At 29.0% G+C, this 23,386-nt stretch overlaps 2 protein-coding genes and 1 long non-coding RNA gene across 3 annotated transcripts; 1 reads left to right on the top strand and 2 right to left on the bottom strand.

Annotated features, from left to right (window-relative positions):
* Window positions 1–204: 204 nt before the first annotated feature.
* On the bottom strand, window positions 205–1,298 carry LOC133699461 (uncharacterized). Its single transcript, XM_062122697.1, has 2 exons — window positions 1,059–1,298; window positions 205–953 (listed from the first exon to the last, which is right to left on the bottom strand). The coding sequence occupies exons 1-2, from the start codon at window positions 1,107–1,109 to the stop codon at window positions 333–335; spliced, it is 672 nt and encodes a 223-aa protein (XP_061978681.1). The 5' UTR covers window positions 1,110–1,298; the 3' UTR covers window positions 205–332.
* A 583-nt stretch (window positions 1,299–1,881) lies between these two features.
* Window positions 1,882–3,467, top strand: LOC133698383 (uncharacterized). The gene is made up of 3 exons (XR_009843101.1): window positions 1,882–2,022; window positions 2,473–2,586; window positions 3,070–3,467. It is a non-coding gene; the product is annotated as an uncharacterized LOC133698383 (long non-coding RNA).
* A 10,016-nt stretch (window positions 3,468–13,483) lies between these two features.
* LOC133700132 (casparian strip membrane protein 4-like) lies at window positions 13,484–13,978 on the bottom strand. Its single transcript, XM_062123684.1, has 2 exons — window positions 13,692–13,978; window positions 13,484–13,574 (listed from the first exon to the last, which is right to left on the bottom strand). The coding sequence occupies exons 1-2, from the start codon at window positions 13,976–13,978 to the stop codon at window positions 13,484–13,486; spliced, it is 378 nt and encodes a 125-aa protein (XP_061979668.1).
* Window positions 13,979–23,386: the final 9,408 nt, after the last annotated feature.

Below are 23,386 nucleotides of genomic sequence, written 5' to 3'. Positions count from 1 at the left end.
TTAAAAATTATTTTCATAAATATCAAAATAATTTAAAAAAATTAAATATAAAAAAAAAATTCACAGTTCAGTATTTCAATTTTCAAAACATCAGTTATATATTATCAAATTCTGAAAGCAAAATAGAATACAAAAAACCAAAACACGTATAGCAAAAAAATACATGATCAACGACAACCAGGAAAGATAAACATTCTCATAGAATTAATGACAAAAAATCCACCCTTACCATTAATGACAAACCTCGCCTAGGGGCTACAGATAGCAAATACCACTCTTATTTTGCTAATAAACTCAACTTACAAAAAAAGAAGAAGAAGAAGCTTCAATCTTTATTCTTCTGGTGGGTCAAGCTTCAAAAACTCTTCAATAGTTGAAGGGAAATCCAAGCCGCCACCATCAGCACCCTCTAGCTCATAAGCAGCCTTACCCAAAAGCAAAAAAGCCAGCATCAAAGGCTCCCTCCTCTCCTCTCCACCATCACCTAAAAAATACCTAATCCACCCCTCCAATCTCTCCACTTCCTTCTCACACTTAGGCCCTTTAACTCCAACAATCTTTTCAAAAAACCCACCTTCACATCCACAACACTCGCCGCCGCCGCCGCCACCAAGACAAACCCTCTCATTGACATCGTCTTCTTCTTGGTGTCTTCGGTTTCTCTCTCTAATATCTGATAAACCCAAAAGCTGAATTAAGTGTTGAATATCATCAATGTCATTGGTTTTGGATTCTTTGATGATTTTGGGGTAAAAATGGGAGGTTTTTGGAGATGATTGTGACGAAGGTGAGAGAAATGCTAGTGGGGGTTCACTGCTTTCTTCATTAGAAGATGTCAAGCTGTTGTTGTTAATGGGTTCTTGGTCTGTGTGGAGATATAATGGTGTGCTCAGAGATTCTTCGTAGTTAGTTTCCACTGTTGTTGGGTTTTCAAGCTTCATTCTTTTCTCAACCTGCAAAAACGAAAAACATAGGATGACAACAAAGATTACTGCTTTATGCTGTTGTTAGATGTCAAATATGTAATGCTTTTCTGTAATTATAATATAATATTTTACCTGTCTCAGAGAGGAGAAGAAGTTGTTGTGCGCCATTTTCTTGGGATTCATTTGCTCTTTTTAAATTTGAATTGATTCAGAGGGATAAAAAGGAAGGCTTGTCTTTTGATTCTCTTATTTATTTGACTTGTCACTATCTTCTCCAATTTTTAGGGTTCTAATCTGAGATCAAATTAAAAGTGAACTAACTTCTTTTTCTTCTTTTTTTTCATTTTCTTCTTCTAATTTTTATTTTGATTTTTTCAAATTCACAATTATAACCCTACAAAAATTCTCCATGACCCCGCACATATTTTTTTTTTCCCAATATAAAATGCGCCAGTTAGGATGCGCCAGTTAGGATGACACATCATTATATTGAAAATAATGTTTTTTTTAATAACAGCAGTTTTTTAATTATTTTCTGTCTGTATTTAATTTTTAAAAAAATTATTTTAATTTATTTATATTTTTATGTTTCATATAATTCAATTTTAAAAAAATATTAAAAATATTTATTTTTAAATAATATTTCTAATAATATAATTTTATAAAACATTTTTTTCTTATTTATATTTATTTAAATAATAATTTTAATAAATCAAGTTATTGAGTTATTGAATATAATCAAGTGAATAAATTGTATTAAAGGTTAAATATTTTGATTTATTTTTGTTTTTTAAATGTATATTTAGTTATTATTTTTATTTTTATTTATTAATAAATATAATTTTTTTTATTTAATTAAATGTATGTATAAATATTTTTATTTTAAATTTATATATAGTTAAAAAAAACATCTAATACTAATTAAAAAAAAAACACACTTTTTTTTTCTTTAGTACCAATTAGCTGTTCAAGAACACAGTTATCAGTTGGGGAGCAAAGGCCTCTGACATGGCGGTGTTCGGTTCAGTTTTCTTCTGTTTCCCAACAACAAGATGAACTTCAGCAAGAAGAAGATAAAGTCACTCACCTCTTCCAGGTTTCTCTCTCTATCGCACACGCCACGCCCATTTCAGCTTCGGACTTGAATCATCGAGTAGGAGATTAATTTTGTTTTAGATGCGCTAATTAAGGACCCACTTAGCTTGTTGGATGATTAATAACAACTGGGTCACGTAGTTTTGGACAATTTAACAATTTCTTGTGTCATACATCTCTTTTCATATGTATTTATTTATATTGCAGAAGCAGAACCAATATTATAATTTATATGATGTATAAAACACAAATGGCCATGCTTTACATGTGTTTGATGTGTTTTCTCTTAAAGGATTTCTTGATTGTAAATAGACTGTTTTTTGCGTTTTAGTTGTATGGGAAATGCATGCATCGCATCGATTATGGACCTGAGAACTTTTCCTTCTGTCGTTTTGGTGTCGTTATTTGTTTATGTTCGTACGAGTGACATTTTCTGTGACATGTTATGTAGGAAACCTCACCATCAGTTGTTTTTAGCAAGGACCTTGAGTTAGCTAAAGTCCCCAGCAGTCCTATGGTCTAGTTACGCTTACAGAGGATGAGAATGCTAAAGTTGAAGTAACAGGTCCGGGCTTCATCTGGGATAAGTTTGGTCACGTTGTATGCTTTTATTCTTTTATGCTATTAAACTTTAAAACTTATCTCCGGCTATTACATGTGATCTCTTTCTGGTTTACAATTTTGTTTGGTGAAAGAAATGATTTAAAAAGAAACTGCTTTGCTGATCAATGCATATTTCAAATTTAATTATCATCATGCCTTACAGTGTCTATCCATCTTCTTTCATCTTTTGACATATATAATCTTACGCATGCTTGGATTGTGCTGAAAATCACACTTCTATTCAAACCTGCTCAAATGCGTTGAACAATCTTCTTTGCTCAATGAAGTTTTTTCTGTTAGATCACAGGTACTAAACATGAGTTACTTGAAAAATGTTGTTCCCGTCTGTTACAGGCAACAAATTACCATGCTGTAGCTAAATTGGCCACAGACAGACTGTAAGGTCTTCTTCATTTTTAGTAACATGCATTCTTTATTATTGTAGCTTACACCGCCGCCCCCCCGCCTCGATGATGTAGCTGAAATACTACTTCTGAGAGGTCAAGTGCAGTGGCCATCATCTGCTGGGTATTCTTGTTGATGCTGGAGGCAATAGCTTGTACAGGGAAGGCAAGATCATTGGTTTTGTTCCATCTTATTATCTGGCTGTCCTTAAGGTATCAGATCAAACTTATGGACAGCATATTTTGACTTGTTCTTGATATATGCAGAGTACATTTTGTTATACTTTAGCATGATGACATCATTGGAAAAAGTTGCAAACTTGCAATCAACCTAGCGATGTCAGGGCTAGTTGCATAAACTACCTTATCATCTAGGACCTGCTTGATGTCACTATGAGCATTAAGTATTTTGTGTCATTGAGAAAAAATCTGAATACCACATGCAGTTGCCAAAATGCACAGGACAACTTAAGTAAACTTGGGCATTCTGGTGACTGTAGAATGCCCAAGTTAATTAATTTTCTAACACATAGTCCTAATTCAACGAAGGAGATTATTCATATAAAACCAAGTGAAGAGAGTACTTATCTGTTAATTAATTTTCTAACACATAGTCCTAATTCTAGATCTTAAAAGTTCATTTCTGCCAATGATCGGATACCAGTAGGAAAGACAGTAACTTCCTTAAAAAGGTGGAATTTATTGGACAGATGATGGAGCATTCTGTTCAGTTCAAAAACTATTGAAGATGAAACTGTTTGTTGAAAACGTCAACTTTGTTAATGGACTGATCTTTATACTAGTGCTTTACAGGATGAGATGAGTTATCACACGTCATGAGATTCTCTACTGAGTGGCTTCTGATATCATAGACTTTGTTTAGTTTTTTCTCTTCTTCTTTTTCCCGGCACCTGATAGCTGATACTATTATTTTTAGGATGACATTGTTCTTAACCACATGTTGAAACAATAATATTAGGGTGAATCTTTTGATTCTCTTCAGAATGGCATTGTCTTCAACAGTAAAAAAATCAAAAACGAAAAGTGTAAAAAAATCAAAATCAAAAACTAAATTTTGTACTACTTTTAGAAAGTATATTCCTCTTAAAAAAACACTTTTTTATTAACAAAGCTAGATTTTTCTGATTGGGAAATGTTTTTTATTGATCAATTTTTTAAAAATAAATAAATATAAAAAAGTTTAAAAAATAATATTTAAAAAATTGGGACGTAAGGTTGTACAGATTTTTGGTCCAACCTTTCTTCCTAACTTCCATACTCCTTTCACCTATCGACGAATAGCTATAGTTATGCCTTGAACAACTTTTATTGGCCAACCATGCTTTTCTGATTCAATTCACTTAGGTGCAGTGTTGTGTCATGCTTGATTTAGCAATTAAGTAACCATTTCAATCATTTATATTTGTTCTTTAAGTCAGTTTAGTGAAATCTCAATCTTGATTACAAGGGTGATTTCAATATACCATTTTTAAGTGATAACTTTGTTACCGGTATTAATCCGCTACATGGAGAGAATTTATTTACAAAATAAAAAAACATATACTTTTTATTATTATTATTCTTATTTTTTTAAGGTTTAAAAGTTTTAGTTGTATCTGAAAATGTTATTTATGGATAAAACAAATAAATATTTTAAAAATAATATTTTCATGTCCAGAAACCAATTCTTTATTTGTTTTGGTATTAAACAACAGTTTATTTACAAATTATTTTACCCGATTCCCATGGGAATCTCGTTGTCTTACCTCTGGAATCCCATCAATCAGAGCCTCATTCCTTATGTTCTTGGTTTCGCAAGCTTTTATTGTCTCTTTGGCTCGTGTTTCTTTTATTCGTCCAGTTCTGAAGCTTACTGTAAAATCTTGATTGTTCTAGATTTTTATAAAATGTATGCTTTAACTCGATTTTTTTTATTATGATTTGGGGGGGGGGGGGAATCGAGGCTTCTCAGCTGCAAGAACTGGTAACCAATCCTTCAAAAAAAAAAAAAAAGGAATGAGTTTTCTTTTACAAGTACCACATGACGGTTTACAGTACAAAAAAAAACTCCAAGAAAGAGGTCGACTCGTCTCTTCGGGGGCATGGATGATTCTTTGGCTAATTGATGCGTTAATTTACCTCTTAAAATATCGCCGAACTCTATCCAAGATCCCGGCATCAAAGTTCCATTTTTGTTAAATTTCAGGGCTTCTAGATATGGTATTTCGTTAGTGATCCTTTCAAGGGGCTGCATTTCCACAGAATCGAATTTATGCAATATTATTTTATTAAACCTGTTCTGTGGGCTTTTCCTCTGCATTATAACGACGACTTCAATCGATAATCCTATGGGAAGCTTCTCGCTAGTATTGCGAGTGCTGAGAGCAAGCTTCGAGGTTTAGCTATGAACTGTAACTTCACTGGTATCACCTGCCGATAGTAAGCTTGATCAGGAAAATACAGAATCATCATAGGTAAGAAGCACATTGTTTCATATTTTCTCTTCCTGTCCCCTTTTTCCTGTGATCAGGCAAATACAGAATCATCATGCCTGCGTGTTTCAATGAGAACTCCGAAAAAACCTAGCTCAACTAATTTATTTGATCACATTCCAGGCGAAGGTCATAATTTGCAGGGAAATTCTATGGTCTTCATAAGAGGAGGTAGAGTATAAGACTCGCCAGGTGTGGAATCTCATTGTATTCAAGGAGTCGAGGATTTGCTGGGAATTCCTGACGAAGAAGAGGAAGATCAAAACATGGTGCGGAAAAACCCAAATCGATATGAATGGAAAAGGAATAAGGTAAAATTTCATCACCAACTATCACACCCAACTCAAACGAATTGGATTGAGGAGGGCTTTGTGCTTTGTTAGGTACCTGCAGATACCTGACTTATTTTCTTTTATAATAACTGTTAAAATTTATATAAAATCACACCCTAAAATTTATTTAATAAATCTTGACTCGTAATTAACTCTGAATATTTTGAATCCCCCCGCAACTAAATTTTTAAATTATTTTTATACAAAAACACTTGTAAAATATTTTAAAAACAGTTTGGTATTACATTACCTTCTACTTCTTACTTAATCACACAAAAAAAAATTATTTGGTTAGTCAAATAATTTTTAGTTTTTGCACTTGGATCTTGTATGTAATTGCATTTCAAATATTAATTTCATAAACATTAGAATAACTTGTTTTTTATTTATGAAAACATGTTTTTCATTTATTTTGCATGTAAAAATATATCTCATAGTAGTTTTAAATAAATACATTTTTTAAAATTTATCTTTTAAAAACCGCAACTAAAAATATTTTTTAAAAACCACAACTATATAAATTATATCACATAAACAACCTCAAGAAAATAATTCATCAACCCAAAAACCCTTAAATTAATTAAAAAAACATAAAATCAAACCAAAAACACCTCTCGTAACAAGTTAACATCAAATTTAGCTATTGTTTTTATTGAAATCCAATCAACGAGCCTTTTTCTCTCTCATCCATTGTTTTTCAGCAACTCTTTCTCTTCATTTTTTATAAATTTAAAGATTAAAATGTGAACATAATGAAGTTTTTGGATGGACCAAAAAGAAAATCTCAAAAATCCCTAGGCAAAATAAAGCCAAAAAGAAATGACAACATTTTCTCTTTTTTTTTGAAAAAAAAATAGAAAAACTCCTGTCGTTTTTGTTTCAATTTTGATCCTTTTATTTTCAGTTTTTTTCAAAAAATAAAACTAGATTTTTTTTTTGTGAAATACAACACCAACTTGATCAAGCTTTTTTTAAATCAAGACAACTACATAAAAAGTAAATATAAATAAATTATCAACTTTAAATTTAAATTAATATAATATTAAATGATAAAATTATAAAAAATAATTATAAAAGGAAAAAAAAGACCATAGTTGACACCATGGTTTTTTAAAAAACAAAAGGGCAAGATTTATTATTTGTTTCAATTTTAATTCCTTTGTTTCTAATATCTTGCAAATAAAAAAATTAGAAATCAAATACAACTCAATGCTAAGAATCCTTTTTTAACCTAAATAATTATATAAAAAACTAGATTGAAATAAATCATCAACCTCAAATATTAATAAACACAATATTAAAAAATAAAAAGTTCAAAATATATATATAACCAGAAAAAAATATACCAAAGCTGATAAACACTGAACAAAGTTCTTCCCCACGGCCTTCCAAGTGTTTTTTTTTGTGACACCAGACCGTCAATGAATTGTGGGGAATCACAACCATTTATCTAATATAAAAAGTACATGCCTGGATAACGAATAAAGTAATTGAGGTTCTCGTCCTGCTCACTATTCAATATGAACAGTGGACGCTGCAGGGAAGTGGGGACATGCTGACTGTGCATCATTGATATTATTTATATGTGGATCATGACTTTATTGTGTGTGTGTGTGTGTGTGTGTGTGTGTGTGAGAGAGAGAGAGAGAGAGAGAGAGAGAGAGAGAGAGAGAGAGAGAGAGAGAGAGAGAGAGAGAGAGAGAGAGAGAGAGAGAGAGAGAGAGAGAGAGAGAGAGAGAGAGAGAGAGAGAGAGAAGTGTTTATGTTCAAATTGGGTTTTTTTTCCCTGTCTATGTTTGTTTTCGAAGTAGTTTATATATATTCTGATTAATTTTTTAAGTTTTTAAAATTTTAAAATTAATAATTATATAAATTTTTAATAGTTTTAAAATTTATAATACTCGAACTGGTGATTTTTAAAAAATAAAAACAGGACTTATTGAACTATAGCTATCAGAGTTATATTTATGTTTAAATTGTTATTTGAAAATGAGGTAGTTGTTCTGATTTAAATGTTTGTATACAAAAATATATTAAAATAATATTTTAAAAATTTTAAAAAAAATAAAATTTTAAAAAATACAATTTCAAAGAGATACGTAAACATCTTCTAATTGGTGGTAAGCGTGAAGGGAGACTTATTCAACTATCTCAATTATGGGAAATATAGCAATGAGGTGTTGGTCCAGCGGAACTGGCTCCACGAGACCCCATCACGTGAGGACACAAGTTTGCTTCTCGGAGATTAGTTCCACGCTCCAGCGAGTGTGGGAATACATGTGTAAGCACCAAGCGAAATGTGAAGTCAAATATTGCAGGAGTAAAATCTGACCCCCAATTTTTTTATCCGCTAGTAGGGAATGTGATTAATATTTTTATTTGTTTTTTTTACACATGAAACAATAAAAATATTTTTTTATCATAGAATCTATTCTCAAATTAAATATTTACTATATATGCCCAACAATGTAAATTATTGAAGTTTATGATAAAAGTATGTCAGAATAAAAATGATTTTTTAACTTATAAATAAGAAAAAATTTAAAAATAATTTTTTTGTTAGTTTTTGATTTTTTTTTTCTCCAACCATGCTATTTTTCAAATAAATTTAGGAATCAATTTAGGTTTTTTCTTTAAAAAAAAATCAATAAAAAAAGTATACTCACGAGGTTATCAATGAAGGTTCCTCTTAGCTACAACTTTATAATATTACTCCGGGAATATAACGGAGCTTTACTATTTACATGAACAATAAAGTTCTTTTTCTTTTTTTTTTTTTATGTTTTATTAGTTTTGAACTGGTCAAATTGTTAATTTATATCGAGAAAACTCTCATACGATTTAATTTTAAACGCATAATCATAAGATTTTTTCTATTAATTTCATTTTTTTTCCTCCAATTTATTCCTCATATTTTTTTTATTGATCAGCCATATTGTTTTTGGACCATCTAAGTTAATTGAATTACATCAAACTAATTTTTACGTAATTTAATTTTAAATTTGAATTAAATAAAAAATCAGATCATATTAACCCATTTAATCAAATTTAATCGAATAATTTTATCATAAGAGAATAATCTTCATTACGTTGAAAAAGACTGATCCTAACATGCAAACGACGGTGGCCTAGAAACAAGTAACATCTACATTAGCAGTGCCGGTATATCTCAATCATGTTCTTGATGGGACAACATGGCGCCTGCTTTTTTGACAGAAAAACCATATGATTTATAGATTTATAGATTGTAAGAATCAAATTATCCAACATTTCTCAAAATGGAAAGATCTTTCGGAATTCGAATTCGGCCCTACGCCAGTAGAGGAAGAAGAAGAGTCGTTGCATTTGTACAAAGATAATTATGATAATGAATGAGTCGTCTAACCACCTTATTGTTAGATGTTTCATAATGTGCAAGATTCGTCCACTGAATGTCCAGAAAACATTCTTGATGTCTCATGATAGAGACTAGGGAGGTCCCTCTACAGAGCAATGGCGACCATCAGGAGCTTTAGGAGGTCCCTCTGCACATGCCATGCCACCACAACTCGTCGAGGCAGGCGGGGGGGGAAGCGCAAGTATAATAGTAGGGAGACTAGTTCCCTGCGCCAGCTCTAAGCTGGAGATCAGATTAAAAAAAATTAAACATTAGGCCTCGAGAAGTATTTAATGTTATTATTAAACTTGATTCAATTAATTAATTTTAAATTTTTTTAATCTAATCTGTTGCTTAGTTGTAGTTTAAAATTAAATCGTATGAGAATTATTATAACATAAAACAGTTAATTTGATGAGTTTAAAGATAATCTGGACAATTATTAAAAAATATAGTTTGATTTTTAAAAAAAATCAAAAATAAAATTTAATATTGAGATGACAATATATTAGATTGATTTGGACTTCATGGCTTAACCCGCCAAACCTACAATCTAAATCATGGATTCCATTGTATTTAATAACTTTATTTTTTAAAACTAATTTTTACTTAATGATATGATTATAAAAATAGATACTCGTAAAATTAAGAGTCAATCAAAAATCAGAATGTTTGCTTGAGACTACTATAATCTCATGAAAAATAAATTAAAACAAATTATAAAAACCAATTCAAAAGCTACCAATTGTTCAATGATGGACTAAAAAAAGACAAAAAATACTCAATTGAAAGAGAAAAAAATTGAAAGATGAAATTAAGATAAAAGGAACAATTTGGTATTGTTATAACCACGACCTAGCGGGTCAATCTTGAAATCTCATAACCCGATTATTTGCCTAACTTTTTTTTTTTAGTTTAACATGGGTGTCCGGGCCAGCTTGCGCGCACCTCGACTAATCTCACAGGCCCTGAAATTAACGACCATATAAGTCTCTAGTGGCCATCATATGAGCAACCACATGGCTTGAACCTGAAAGCACAGAGGGAACAAACCTCTTGATCCTAAACTCTTACCACTGGGTCATCACCTAGATGGTTACTATTTGCCTAACTTGATTTTTAAATTTATCGTTATAAAAATTATCTCGATATGATCTAGTCGACTTGATAGGTATAAGAACAACATATATGACCGATAAAAGTATGGTTTGGCTTTAAAAGAAATTTCAATATGATTTTTTTAAAAAAATATTGAGCCAGCTACATATTGCATCAATTCAAACTTTGCGGCCTAATTTGTCAAACCCACAACCTGGATTATGAAATTCATTGAGTTTTTTTTTGCTATTTAATAATATAATAACAAAAATAAATACTTATAAAATTAAATATTAACTAAATATATTTATTTAAAATTATGATAATTTTGTTGAAAATAAATTTTGATGAATAATTTAAATTCAATGAATAGAAGAAGAAAGAAAAGTAAAAAAGCATTTAATGAAAAGAAGAAAAAACACTTAAACACTTCTGAATTATCGGTCAAATCAGTATTCTATAGACTAAGAATTATGCGCCAACAGTCCCTATACTATTTATTTGATTTAACTTAATTCGCCATTAGTGAAAATTAGGTTTTTTTTTTCCCAATTGCTAACAAAATTGGCATGTGAAAGTCACGTGACCTCATTAAAAAAATACCCTATTATATAGTTTTGAAATTGTTCGAATAAAATGAAAAAGGAAAAAAGAAAACAGAGAGTTACAAGCACAGTAGTATTGGACGGAAACCTAATTTCCATTAATAGTGGACTCAATAAGATCAAACAATTAGAATAAGGACCGTTGATTTAACTTAACAAGGACCGTTGACGGAAACCTAATTTCCATTCCAAGCACTGTAGTTCAAGGACTGATGGTGCTTTGACCACTAATTAAGGAGGGTCTTGTACAATTTAGCATTTATTAAACTTAGTTTTATGAATAGATAATGCGAGGTGTCTGGCTCCAGAATTTATGGGTTTTCGATTACTAATAAACTCTGTATTCGTTTCGTTGCACCAATAAAAATACTATAATATTATATTTTAAATTTTATGATTATAAATAAATATTTGCCATTGAAACTAAAAATTCAGATCGAGACAATAAGTACCTTCGTCAACTTAGTGTACTCATGAGCAAAGTGTCCTTATTTCTTGCAATTGTAACAAATCATCTCAGATTTGTCTTTCTTACCATCTCAGAGTAGTTGTCGCCTTAGAGTATTTAATGTTCCACTAGTCCCCTTGAATTTGACCTTATTTGCTTTTCTAGTACTAGACTCAGCAACAAAATCCTTCGAGGATTTAGCAGCATCTAATCACCCATCCTCTAACTCTAAATTATTTGCAATGTCCTCAGATATTTGAACATTCAATTTGTGCACCATGTTAACTCGCATGTGTTCTCAGGAGTTAAAAAGGAGGTGAATTACAACTTGAACATGTTGCTCATCAATCAAGACACGGTAGGGATATATAGTCATTAACTTCAGAGCTCGTAAGATTAGTTGAAGTGTGCGCAAGCTAACTCAGACACCTACATTAAACTAAAAACAAAAAAAAGTTATTTTTTTTTTGAATTCGAGGAAACCCCACTTCCGGAAAGTGCACTTTGTGGGCCCAGGTGAGTAAGTAAAACCCCGGCTGTCCAAGGTTCTTACAAGAGATGCACGTCCTGACTCGAACTCGAGACCTACTGTGCAAATTTCAAGCCCTTTACCACCATGTTACGCCTAAAAACAAAAAAAAAAGTTATTCCCTGCAACTTTCAACTCTCGAATCATATTTGACATAACTTTAAGTGATGGTTCATAGTATGATTAGCACATTTTTGGTAGGTGTCAGAATGCAAACTCAAGCCATGCAACCTTGTTGCATGGATATCACCAAATTTTGGTCTAAGAGCTTCCCACATGGCATTAGTAGTTTGGTAATGAGAGATAATTCGACCATAATATCATTTTGCATACTACTCAGCAATGTATTGAGGACAATACAATCATTTTTCATCCATTCTGTAAACCTCCGTGTACACATTTATTATAGGTTTTCAGTTCCTTATAGTATCGGACAATACTGCCCTTCTCGGGCCCTGCCATCACTATATTTTTTACTAATTTTGTATAATATATAGCTATGCATGAAAAAATAAAATAAAAATCATTATTTAAAAAAAAAAACACTTTCCAGCTAATATGGAGGCCCGGGGGGATGATGAGTGGTTGCTGATGATTCACCAACACCATGAACGTGCTGTGGTCCGGTCATCGAGAAATCGGCCAACTGCATTGATACATACACATCCCTCATCTCTCTTAGACCATGACACGTGCCCCTGCCTCCTCTTCTTTTTAGCGTGTCCCGGGCTCTCCAATCCTCCCAGCATTGAAATACTCAACAAAAGCCCGCTTTTCCCATCCCTCTCCTCCTTTTTTCCCTCAGGATGCCCACCCTTGCGAGTCCATATTATAATATTATATATCGTACATGTAGTCGAGGTGGGTTTTGCTTATATTGTATAGTTTTTCCATACTTAATTTAGGGATGTAAAGGTGGGTTTTCCCTTATTTTATGATAAATCTATTATTATTTTAAAATAGTATTTGAGATTGCGTTAATAATTGTTTTTGTATTAAAATAATTTTTTTATTTTAAAATAATTATTAATTTAATTTTTTTATTTAAAATAATTTTTTAATAATTTTTTTTAAAATATATTTTAAAAAATAATCAAATAACAGGAAACCTCCGAAAGAAACAAAGTTGTGGAGGGATGATATTTAATGTTAGCCTGGGATTGCGAGAACACGCCTTAGAGTTTGGTTCCCTTATTTTCATTAATACAGTACTGACAGATTGTTTTTAGTAATTAGTTTTCATCGGGAAACATAGCTATGATTAGGATAAGAATCATGGTACAACAAAGAACTCCTATTTATCCAACATCTCTTTATTATTAAATTTAATTTTATGGATATAAATAATAAGGTCCTTTTATTATATATTAAATTAACGCTCGAATCTCTTAATTTATGTGTCACATTGAAAATACGGTATTTCGATGTGCTAAAACTCCTCCTTTTTTTAATTTCTGATAAATTCATGCGGGATTAGTTATTATAAATTTATGCTGCATTTGCTGTTATTGTTCGTAGATTATTCCTAGCATGTAGCATGTTATAGATTCACAGTGACTTGATGAACTCACCGAATCAAAGACGACAAGGAGGAGGCTCGGTCCTGCTATAGAGAAGGGCAAGGAGCTCGCTAGCTATGGCATTGGCATTAGCAACCACGAAAAACCTGCTCATGGGCACGGATAGATACAGTCTGGGCATTTAATTAGCTTTCCAGAACTGATCTGAAGCGATGAAGCAGGGCTTGATTAGCTTTAGATTGAAGAAGGAAAAGCATGCTTACGCGAAAGTTGGGAGATCATTAAACTGAGCTTGGAACTGAAAGAACTGAGTGAGAAAAAAAGGAAAAGCATGATCCGTAACGCTAGTGGTAGCAAGACCAGCGACAATGGCAGACAGCTCGAGAACCAAGTCGAAAATGGCGACGCCTTTTCTCCATCCTTTACGTGGGTGCTGGGCTTCTTTTGTTGGGACTGTGGTAGGATTAGGAGCACCCGCAAAGCCTTTTCCTTTTGTGTCTGCCTTTGGTTCTTGTCCGAGCGAGAGAAAGCTTGTTACATCAAATGCCATGAAGAGATGTGATTTCAAGTCAATGAAAAGGTGTGCTAGGACATCAAACCTCTTTAACTAGGCATGAGATATGACTATTTTATATATTTATAGAGTAGATTGAGGATGAAGTAAGGATAGTTTAATAAAAAGGAAATTAAGGAAAATCATAAAGTTTTTTCTTAAAAAATTAAGGTCAATCAACTATATTCAAAAAATAAAAAGATAAAAAAATATCAACTCGTATTAACTTTTCAAACATTTGATTCAGTTCATTACACTAAAAGCACTATACATGAAAAATCATAAAGTCTGGTCTCTAAAAATTAAAATGTTGAATGATGAGATGAACAAAAAAAAACATCCAAAATAAAAAATAATAGTTAAAAAAATAAAGGTTAAAATTAAAATAAAAAATAAATTAAAAGGAAATAATAAATTCTCAATTTGAGAGTTAAATTGAAAAGAATCAAAACATTAACAAAATGAAAAAATGAAAACAATAACGGCCAAATTAAAAATAATAATTATAAATAATACACTATAAACTTGGATTGAATGGTGGAATAAAAAACAATAAAAATTTTATAAAAAAATTATGAAACTCCACTTTCAACAAATTTAATGTTAAATATTAAAATCAAGATAAAAAAAACTAAATTTATGAAACCAATGTATAACACAATTGAAAAAAAAATCAAAGCATAATTTTCAAATCACCTAAAAATAATTTAAAAGAAAAACACAAAATACTATAATAGTGTTATTGGTTATGGCTATATGGTGATTTAATGTATTTTAAAATAAAAAACACTTTGAAAAACAATAATTACTACAATATAAAACACTAAATCATCAATAGTTTTTTATTAATGATTTTCTAGATATATATGAACTTTTTTTTTCAATCAAATTGATGGATTACGGTAATCTCAACTTAACAGATCATCTGTGTGGCTCAAAACCTGATGCTTGTCTCAATAAAATATGTGTTTAAAATTGTAGTAATAATTTTTTTAAAAGTATTTTTTACTTTGAAATATATTAAAATAATTTTTTTAAAAAAAAATTATTTTTGATATCAGTATATTAAAACGATGTAAAAATAAAAAAAAATTAATTTAAGGTAAAAAAAAAATAAAAATTAATTTTTAAAAAAACACAAAAATAATCGGTCACTTATTCACGTAATTTAGTATTTTATTAATTAATTAGTAGCAGTACTCTCCGTTCAATAACAAGGTTTTGCAGTAGAGATGAACGGCCACGATTAAGTTGGTGAAACATTACAAGGTGGAGATATGAGATTGAAGAGGAAGTTGACGTATTTATATGGAAGTATTTGCCACAACAATAGAATGTTTTGGTGGATGGAATTATTTCAATGATGACTTCTTCTCCCTCTACACCAGTATTTGGCAAGCTCCTCACTCTCCCCCCATGATAAAAGAATTGAAAAATAAAATTTGATATCAAAATCAAATTTTTAAAAATTAAAAGGACCGATTATCTAATAGATAAAAAGATAAAGAACTAAAATAAACTTTTTAAATAAACTTCAAAGTTGCCATATATTTTACATGTTTTTTTTTTCACTTCAATCTTTTATCTTTCAATTGAGCTAAACATGCTTAATTGTGTAAAATAGAAGTTAGAGAACTAAATTTGAGAGTTTTAAAAAACATTTACTATTTTAATTCACAATAATATATTAAAGAATAAACAGTAATTGATGTTATAGAAAAACCAAGAGCCATTTTAGTTTCTTTTGATAGGAAGTTAGGAATATGTACAACGTTTGCGAGGAGTGGTTAACGCTATCTAACTTGCTCCACTTCTTACAAAACAACAATGGGGCTAATAGAAGGCAATCAGAGTCATAAAGACTGACAATATTTGTTTTTTCAACCATGTTTTTTATTATTATTTTGAATTTTTTTTATTTTTTTAATCATTTTGATTTAATGATGTAAAAAATATTTAAAAAATATTATTTTAATATATTTCAATACAAAACAATAATTTAAAAAACAACTTCTATCCAACTTTAAAAATAAAATCATCAATATTTCTAAATAACTCAAATGATTTTCCAGGAACATATCAACTCCTTTTTATTATTATTTTTTTTTTATCAAATTGATGAACTAGGATTATCTCAACTTGCCAGACCATCTGTGTGGCTCAAAATCCAATGCTTGTCCCCATGAAAAGAGAACAAAGAAAAAATCCCAGTTTCGTTGCAAAGCTGAAAGTTTTTCAGTGTCCGGGAAGCTTCACTCCTTTTGGCTCCGCCGGACGTCCACCTCAATTTGTTCATAAATTTATTTTGTTATTATGGAAGGATAAAAATATTGATTTGTTGATGAAAAATACCTGATTCAGCTTGTATATGTTTTTATAGACATGATTTTAAATTTTATTTTTCATGAAAGTTTTGAATTTATGTGTTCAAGATTTTATAATTTAATGTAAATTTTATTTTTTATAATTGTTTTGTCTTTAGAAAATAAAATAAAAACTCGGCTATAAATTAAAAAATACTAAAAAAATCTAAGATAAATTAATAAAAATTCCATTGTGATTAAAAAAACTTGAAAAATAATTTCTAGCATTAAGTATTTGGGAAAAAATTAACAATTCTTTTATTTTCTTAATATTTTTTAATTGTTAATCAATTTTTTTCTATTTTTTTTATATGTGTCGCGCTCCCAACACGACATGTTGTCATTTTAACCGCTCTCTCAAATCAAGGGACTCGGATATTAATATAATATATAGTGAATAGTCTCCATTAATCATATTAATAGTAGGGGGTAACCAATCAACATCAAATAATAGAGAAATGCCAAATATATATGCTTTTGTGAAATTGGTTTTATTTACTTGTATTTAGTTTTTGTAAACTATTTTAAAGAAAATTGGTTTAATATAAAATATTTTCTGTTTAACTTTTAAATTTTATTAATTTGTTAAATAATATTTTCACCTCTTGAAATGTTGTAAGACATTTTATGACATTAATCTATTTATAATATTATTTAAATATTAAAATAATTATATTGACTACTATATATAATTTTAAAACCATCACCACCGCCATTTATACTCCTGCCCTTTCATCATATTATTACAACCTTAATCATCATCACTTATGTTATTATCTTATCTCCAAACACTTTTCCTATATCATTATTATAATTACAATCACAATTATTACAACCATTATTATCACTTTATCTTCAAATATATCATTAATATTCTAGTATTATAGTATTTTTTTTATATCATTTTTCAATAAGCATTGTAAAAAGTTTGAAATGTATTTTTTTTCTATTCATAAAGTGTTTTATGAAAAATAAATATCCTCTAAATATGAAAACTTGTCGTGGCCAACTTATGACTCTTTTAGTCATCTTTTTGCAAAGCCTTCCACAAAGATTTAAAAACTTTTAAGCTTCTGCAAGTGCTCTGTCTTTCTTAACATGGCACACGTAATTAGATCATTTACTTAGGCTGCATTTGTTTCCTAATTTTTCTATATTCTTTATATATATATATATATATAAGAGCTTATCTTGATGTCGTTAATATATATCCAAACGAACTTATCTTTTTTTTTGAAAAAAAAAAACAAAGCTAATGTTTTTGAAAAATTGATGTCATTTATGCATCAATATATTTTTATAATAAATCATGAAAAAATAAAGAATATGCTTACTTACGAATGGAAGCATGACATTTTGCTTGATTTTTCATACTGATATCAAATAAAATGGGATTGAGAGGAAAGAATGATTTTTTGGGTTGAATCTTTTTAATACTAAATAAATAAACATTTCACTTGTCTAAACATTCATTATATTCTCAGGGATTACTTGGTCATTTTACATAATTTTGACCAAATTCAACTCGATTTGTAATGATCAACTAACATGTTTCAGGGGGGGAATCACAAGAAGGTGAGAAGTTGCAATCATAAGAAAATTAAAGGTGAAAAATGGAAGAGTTTCAAAGTATAAGGTACAAAATGTAATGACATCTAAAATAGAAGGTGGTGAGAATAATTAACTCAATAAGAAAATAAGTACATCATCCAAAATATTTGGAAAGTGGTATTTTCTATTGAGGACTCATAAACCTCTTTACTAAATTGTTTTCATTTTACACATAGAAATAATTACAAGTACACTTCATAAATATTGATTTTTTTTAATTCTATAATTGAGACATAATTTTAAAATTAATCACCTTTTAATTTACATAAAACAAACATTAGAATCTTTCAAATTTATTATTAATCTCGTTTAACAGATAAGCTGGTTTGGATAATTGCTCATGCATGGATGCAAATCTGACATTATTAGATGTTTTATTATTCCTGTATTCAAGTCATAGAAGATTTCTTGTCTTAATCTTCATGGGTGTAACTCAACTAGTCAGATTCTAGGTTTGTTTTCTAGAGGTCACTAGTTCGAGTCTCACAAACCTCAGGGCTACTGGAGGCTTACATAGTTGTTAACTTCAAGACCCGTGGGATTAGTCGAGGTGCATGCAAGCTAACCCAAACACCCATATTAATAAAATAAAAAAAATTCTTATCTTTGATTGTTATAAATACCTGATATTATAAAAATAAAAAATACAAAAAAAGGTAACATAATAAATACAAGAACATTATATATGATCACAAAATTAAAAAGAAAAACATGACAACTCAAATCACATAATCACAAGAACATCGGTTGACCCGATGAGCTGAATTATGATAAATCAATCAGATTCATGATTAAAGAACATTTAAAATTGATAATGGAAAAGAGTAATAATAATAATAAATCCCTATCCTGTAACCTCCCATCCTGCCATTCCAACTATCTTCTTAATTAATCTAAGCATGAAATGAATCAAAAACTCAAATCCGGAAAGCTGTTGAATTTAAGCTGCATAGTGGCCTATATATATACATATGATCAGGTTTTTTTCTGTTTTTGGTGTTTTTATTTAGAGGTAGGTTGGCTGATTTGGTGTTAGTTCAAACCATTTGACGGTTATTTTTTTTTTAAATAAAATTTTGAGTTTGATTTTTATAAACAAACATTTTATTATTGAAAGAATTTTATTTTTTAATGGATTGATCCGATTCGATCATATTAACGAGGGTCCAATACATTTCTAGATATAGAGATTTAGGTTAAAAAAATTGACTGGTTCGGTACAAGGAACTCCATTCATCGGAGAAAGGCAGCCCCGAATGAACATGGTACCCCCGATTGCCACTGCGTTTTCCAGCGAGAGGACCATTGTGAGCAGTGGCTAGGGCAGCAATCAGCATCCATGCCGTCAAAGGCCACACCATCCATCCCCCATAATACATAATTTATATATTATTGAGAGAGACACATGATTGCTAGGACGGCGAAAGAGGTGTCATCTTGGTGAATACACAAATCAGGACTTTATTAGATAGAATATAGCCCCAAAACAACTTTTTTCTATGCTTTTTTTATTAGCTGGGGAGAGAGTGAGTTCTCAACTTGACAGTTGGGTGGCGAAAGATCCTTTTATTTTTTCCATCACTTCGCAGGTTCAGGGCTCACCTTTTCTGAATCAATCCTTTGTTTTGGTTGCAATTACAATGCTACCATTATCCATTTACACATCAATTAGGGCTGTAACTACTCTTTTTACACCCCCCCCCCCTTTTTTTACTTTTTTAAAAATGGTAAGATGTTAGAAAATAAAAAAATTTGATGCTGGGACATTTTTTTTAATATTTAAATGGTGATATATTAGATGATATTTAAAAAAAATCAAGCACACCTGATTGAAAAAAATAAGTTAATCTTTTAAAATCACAACATGTGAAATCTTATATTCGAGATCAATCAAGAAGCCTAATTCCTAATAATTTTAATATTGAGCAATAAATAAAATAAAAATCAATCTAGAAAACTTGTGAAAACCTAAAAAACAGCAATGAAAATTTAGGGATCAATTCTTAAAAAAAAAAGATGATTCGGCAAAAAAAATAATTAATTTTTTAAAAAATAAAATGATAAATTTACTATTTCAATTCACATTAATTTCTTTTTTAAAAGTTTGTCGTATGTGACGGATAGTTTGTTATATATATATATATATATATATATATATATATATATATATATATACACACATATACCAACACTTATAAGTATTACTAAGTATTCATTGTGCTAACTTATATCAACAATAAATCAAGATTCTTTCATAGCAGATGTGTTGATGCTCCATACAATAGGCTATGTAAGAATTAAGTATTTGTTACTCCAAGAATTGTAAACCACGAATCAAGACTTACCACTTAACAAAAAGGATATTAAGATTGATTAAGATAATAATTATAACATATGTTAATAGCAAACTTTATTGAAAGTAAACATGAAAATCCATGTTAAATTTGTATTATACTTATTCTTTTACTATCAGTGTAACATTTTTATATTGAAAAAAACAAACTTAACTAAATATAATTAAGAAAAAAAACATTAATAAATAAGATAAAAACATAGCTATGATATAAATTAACCAAGTATAGTAAAGAACAATAAGTTTGGTTAGTCTAATATATATATATATATATATAACTCTAATTTATTAATATGAAAAATCAAGCACACCTGGTTGAAAAAAATAAGTCAATCTTTTAAAATCACAACATGTGAAATCTCATATTCGGATCAATCAAGAAACCTAATTCCTAATAATTTTAATATTGAGTAATAAATAAAATAAAAATCAATCTAGAAAACTTGTGAAAATCTAAAAAACAGCAATGGAAATTTATGGATCAATTCTTAAAAAAAAAGATGAATCGGCAAAAAAAAATAATTAATTTTTTTAAAAATAAAATGATAAATTTACTATTTCAATTCACATTAATTTCTTTTTTAAAAGTCTATCACATGTGATGGATAATTTGTTATATATATATACCAACACTTGTAAGTATTACTAAGTATTCATTGTACTAACTTATATCAACAATAAATCAAGATTCTTTCATAGCAAATGTGCTGATGCTCCATACAATAGGCTATGTAAGAATTAAGTATTTGTTACTCCAAGAATTGTAAACCACGAATCAAGACTTACCACTTAACAAAAAGGATATTAAGATTGATTAAGATAATAATTATAACATATGTTAATAGCAAACTTTATTGAAAGTAAACATGAAAATCCATGTTAAATTTGTATTATACTTATTCTTTTACTATCAGTGTAACATTTTTATATTGAAAAAAACAAACTTAACTAAATATAATTAAGAAAAAAAACATTAATAAATAAGATAAAAACATAGCTATGATATAAATTAACCAAGTATAGTAAAGAACAATAAGTTTGGTTAGTCTAATATATATATATATATATATAACTCTAATTTATTAATATGAAAAATCAAGCACACCTGGTTGAAAAAAATAAGTCAATCTTTTAAAATCACAACATGTGAAATCTCATATTCGGATCAATCAAGAAACCTAATTCCTAATAATTTTAATATTGAGTAATAAATAAAATAAAAATCAATCTAGAAAACTTGTGAAAATCTAAAAAACAGCAATGGAAATTTATGGATCAATTCTTAAAAAAAAAGATGAATCGGCAAAAAAAAATAATTAATTTTTTTAAAAATAAAATGATAAATTTACTATTTCAATTCACATTAATTTCTTTTTTAAAAGTCTATCACATGTGATGGATAATTTGTTATATATATATACCAACACTTGTAAGTATTACTAAGTATTCATTGTACTAACTTATATCAACAATAAATCAAGATTCTTTCATAGCAAATGTGCTGATGCTCCATACAATAGGCTATGTAAGAATTAAGTATTTTTTACTCCAAGAATTGTAAACCACGAATCAAGACTTACCACTTAACAAAAAGGATATTAAGATTGATTAAGATAATAATTATAACATATGTTAATAGCAAACTTTATTGAAAGTAAACATTAAAATTCATGTTAAATTTGTATTATACTTATTCTTTCACTATCAGTGTAACATTTTTATATTAAAAAAAAACTTAACTAAATATAATTAAGAAAAAAAACATTAATAAATAAGATAAAAACATAGCTATGATATAAATTAACTAAGTATAGTAAAGAAAATGATAATCATAAATTAATAAGAATATAACATGAAATAAAACTTGAATATTACAAAAAAAAAGCAATTGTATGGATCTTGATCTAAAAACCAAGATGTTTAAACGTATGATAAATACCTCATTTTATATGATAAAATTTAGAACTATTGATATGGTGACTAATTATTAATTTGGTTGCCAGACAAAATATCATTGATAACTTTATAATCTGAATAAATGATCTTCATGAAAGTTGTTAACTTTTCAACCCAAAATGAATGGGTTTATTTGAGCTTCTAGAATTTTAGAAATGAGCTAAACACCAAATAGTGTTTGACTAGGACAGACTTATTTATTTTTGTTAAGATTTGAATTTAAAAATAGTAGTATCGAGTTGTGAGATCTTCATTAATATTTTAAGCCTATATCTTCATTTTATTCACATATATTTTCATTTGTTTCAAGCTTATTTTAAGTCAAAACCACAATCTAGTTTTTGTTCACTGTAAATTTAAATTTTAAAATCTATTTTAAAATTTAACTGATCTCGGGAACAACTTTGTTCATTTTGTATGGATTTTTTAAAATAATTTTTATCTCGAAGTAAATCATTTTCTCCATTTGTTAGCTTTGGAGTTTTCAAAAGTTTTTAAACTGATATGATTTATTTCACTGTTCATGCATTTGAAGTTTTTAAATGTTCGTAGATCGATGCAGTTTATTCCATTTGATATGTGTGGATTTCTTTTCAAATGATTTTCAATCTAATTTTGATTTTTTTTCTTCATTTGTTATGTTTAAAATATTTCTTTCAAATATTTTTAAACTGATATGATTTATTTCAATCATTGCGTGTAGATTTCTTTTCAAATAAATTCTTACTCTCGTGTGCTATCCCTCGCTCGTTGCTTTTGAGTTTTCAAATATTTTAATATGGTTTCTCTCCCACTCCTTGCACACAGAGTTTTTAAGATAATCTTAACATGTTGCTGGTTTATTTTCCCAAAATCAATTTTCTCAAATTTATTTCCAAAACTAATCATATTGTTTCAAGGTGATTTCGAGATCCATTCTTCTCTATGGTTTCTATTTAATACCTTTGTTATTTGTTTCAAATTATATTGAATTTAAAGATTATTACCGTGTTTGGAACCGGTTAAAACCGTGTTCTCTTAAAATTTTATATATTTTAAGATCGTTTTGGTGTGTTGATCTTAAAAATAATTTTAAAAAATAAAAAAATATAATTTTGATGTATTTTTAAGTAAAAAATACTT

This window comes from Populus nigra, chromosome 7, assembly GCF_951802175.1.
Source record: "Populus nigra chromosome 7, ddPopNigr1.1, whole genome shotgun sequence".
NCBI lineage: Eukaryota > Viridiplantae > Streptophyta > Magnoliopsida > Malpighiales > Salicaceae > Populus > Populus nigra.
The sequence above is the reverse complement of the archived record's forward strand: the minus strand, read 5'-3'. Positions and strand labels throughout refer to the sequence as shown.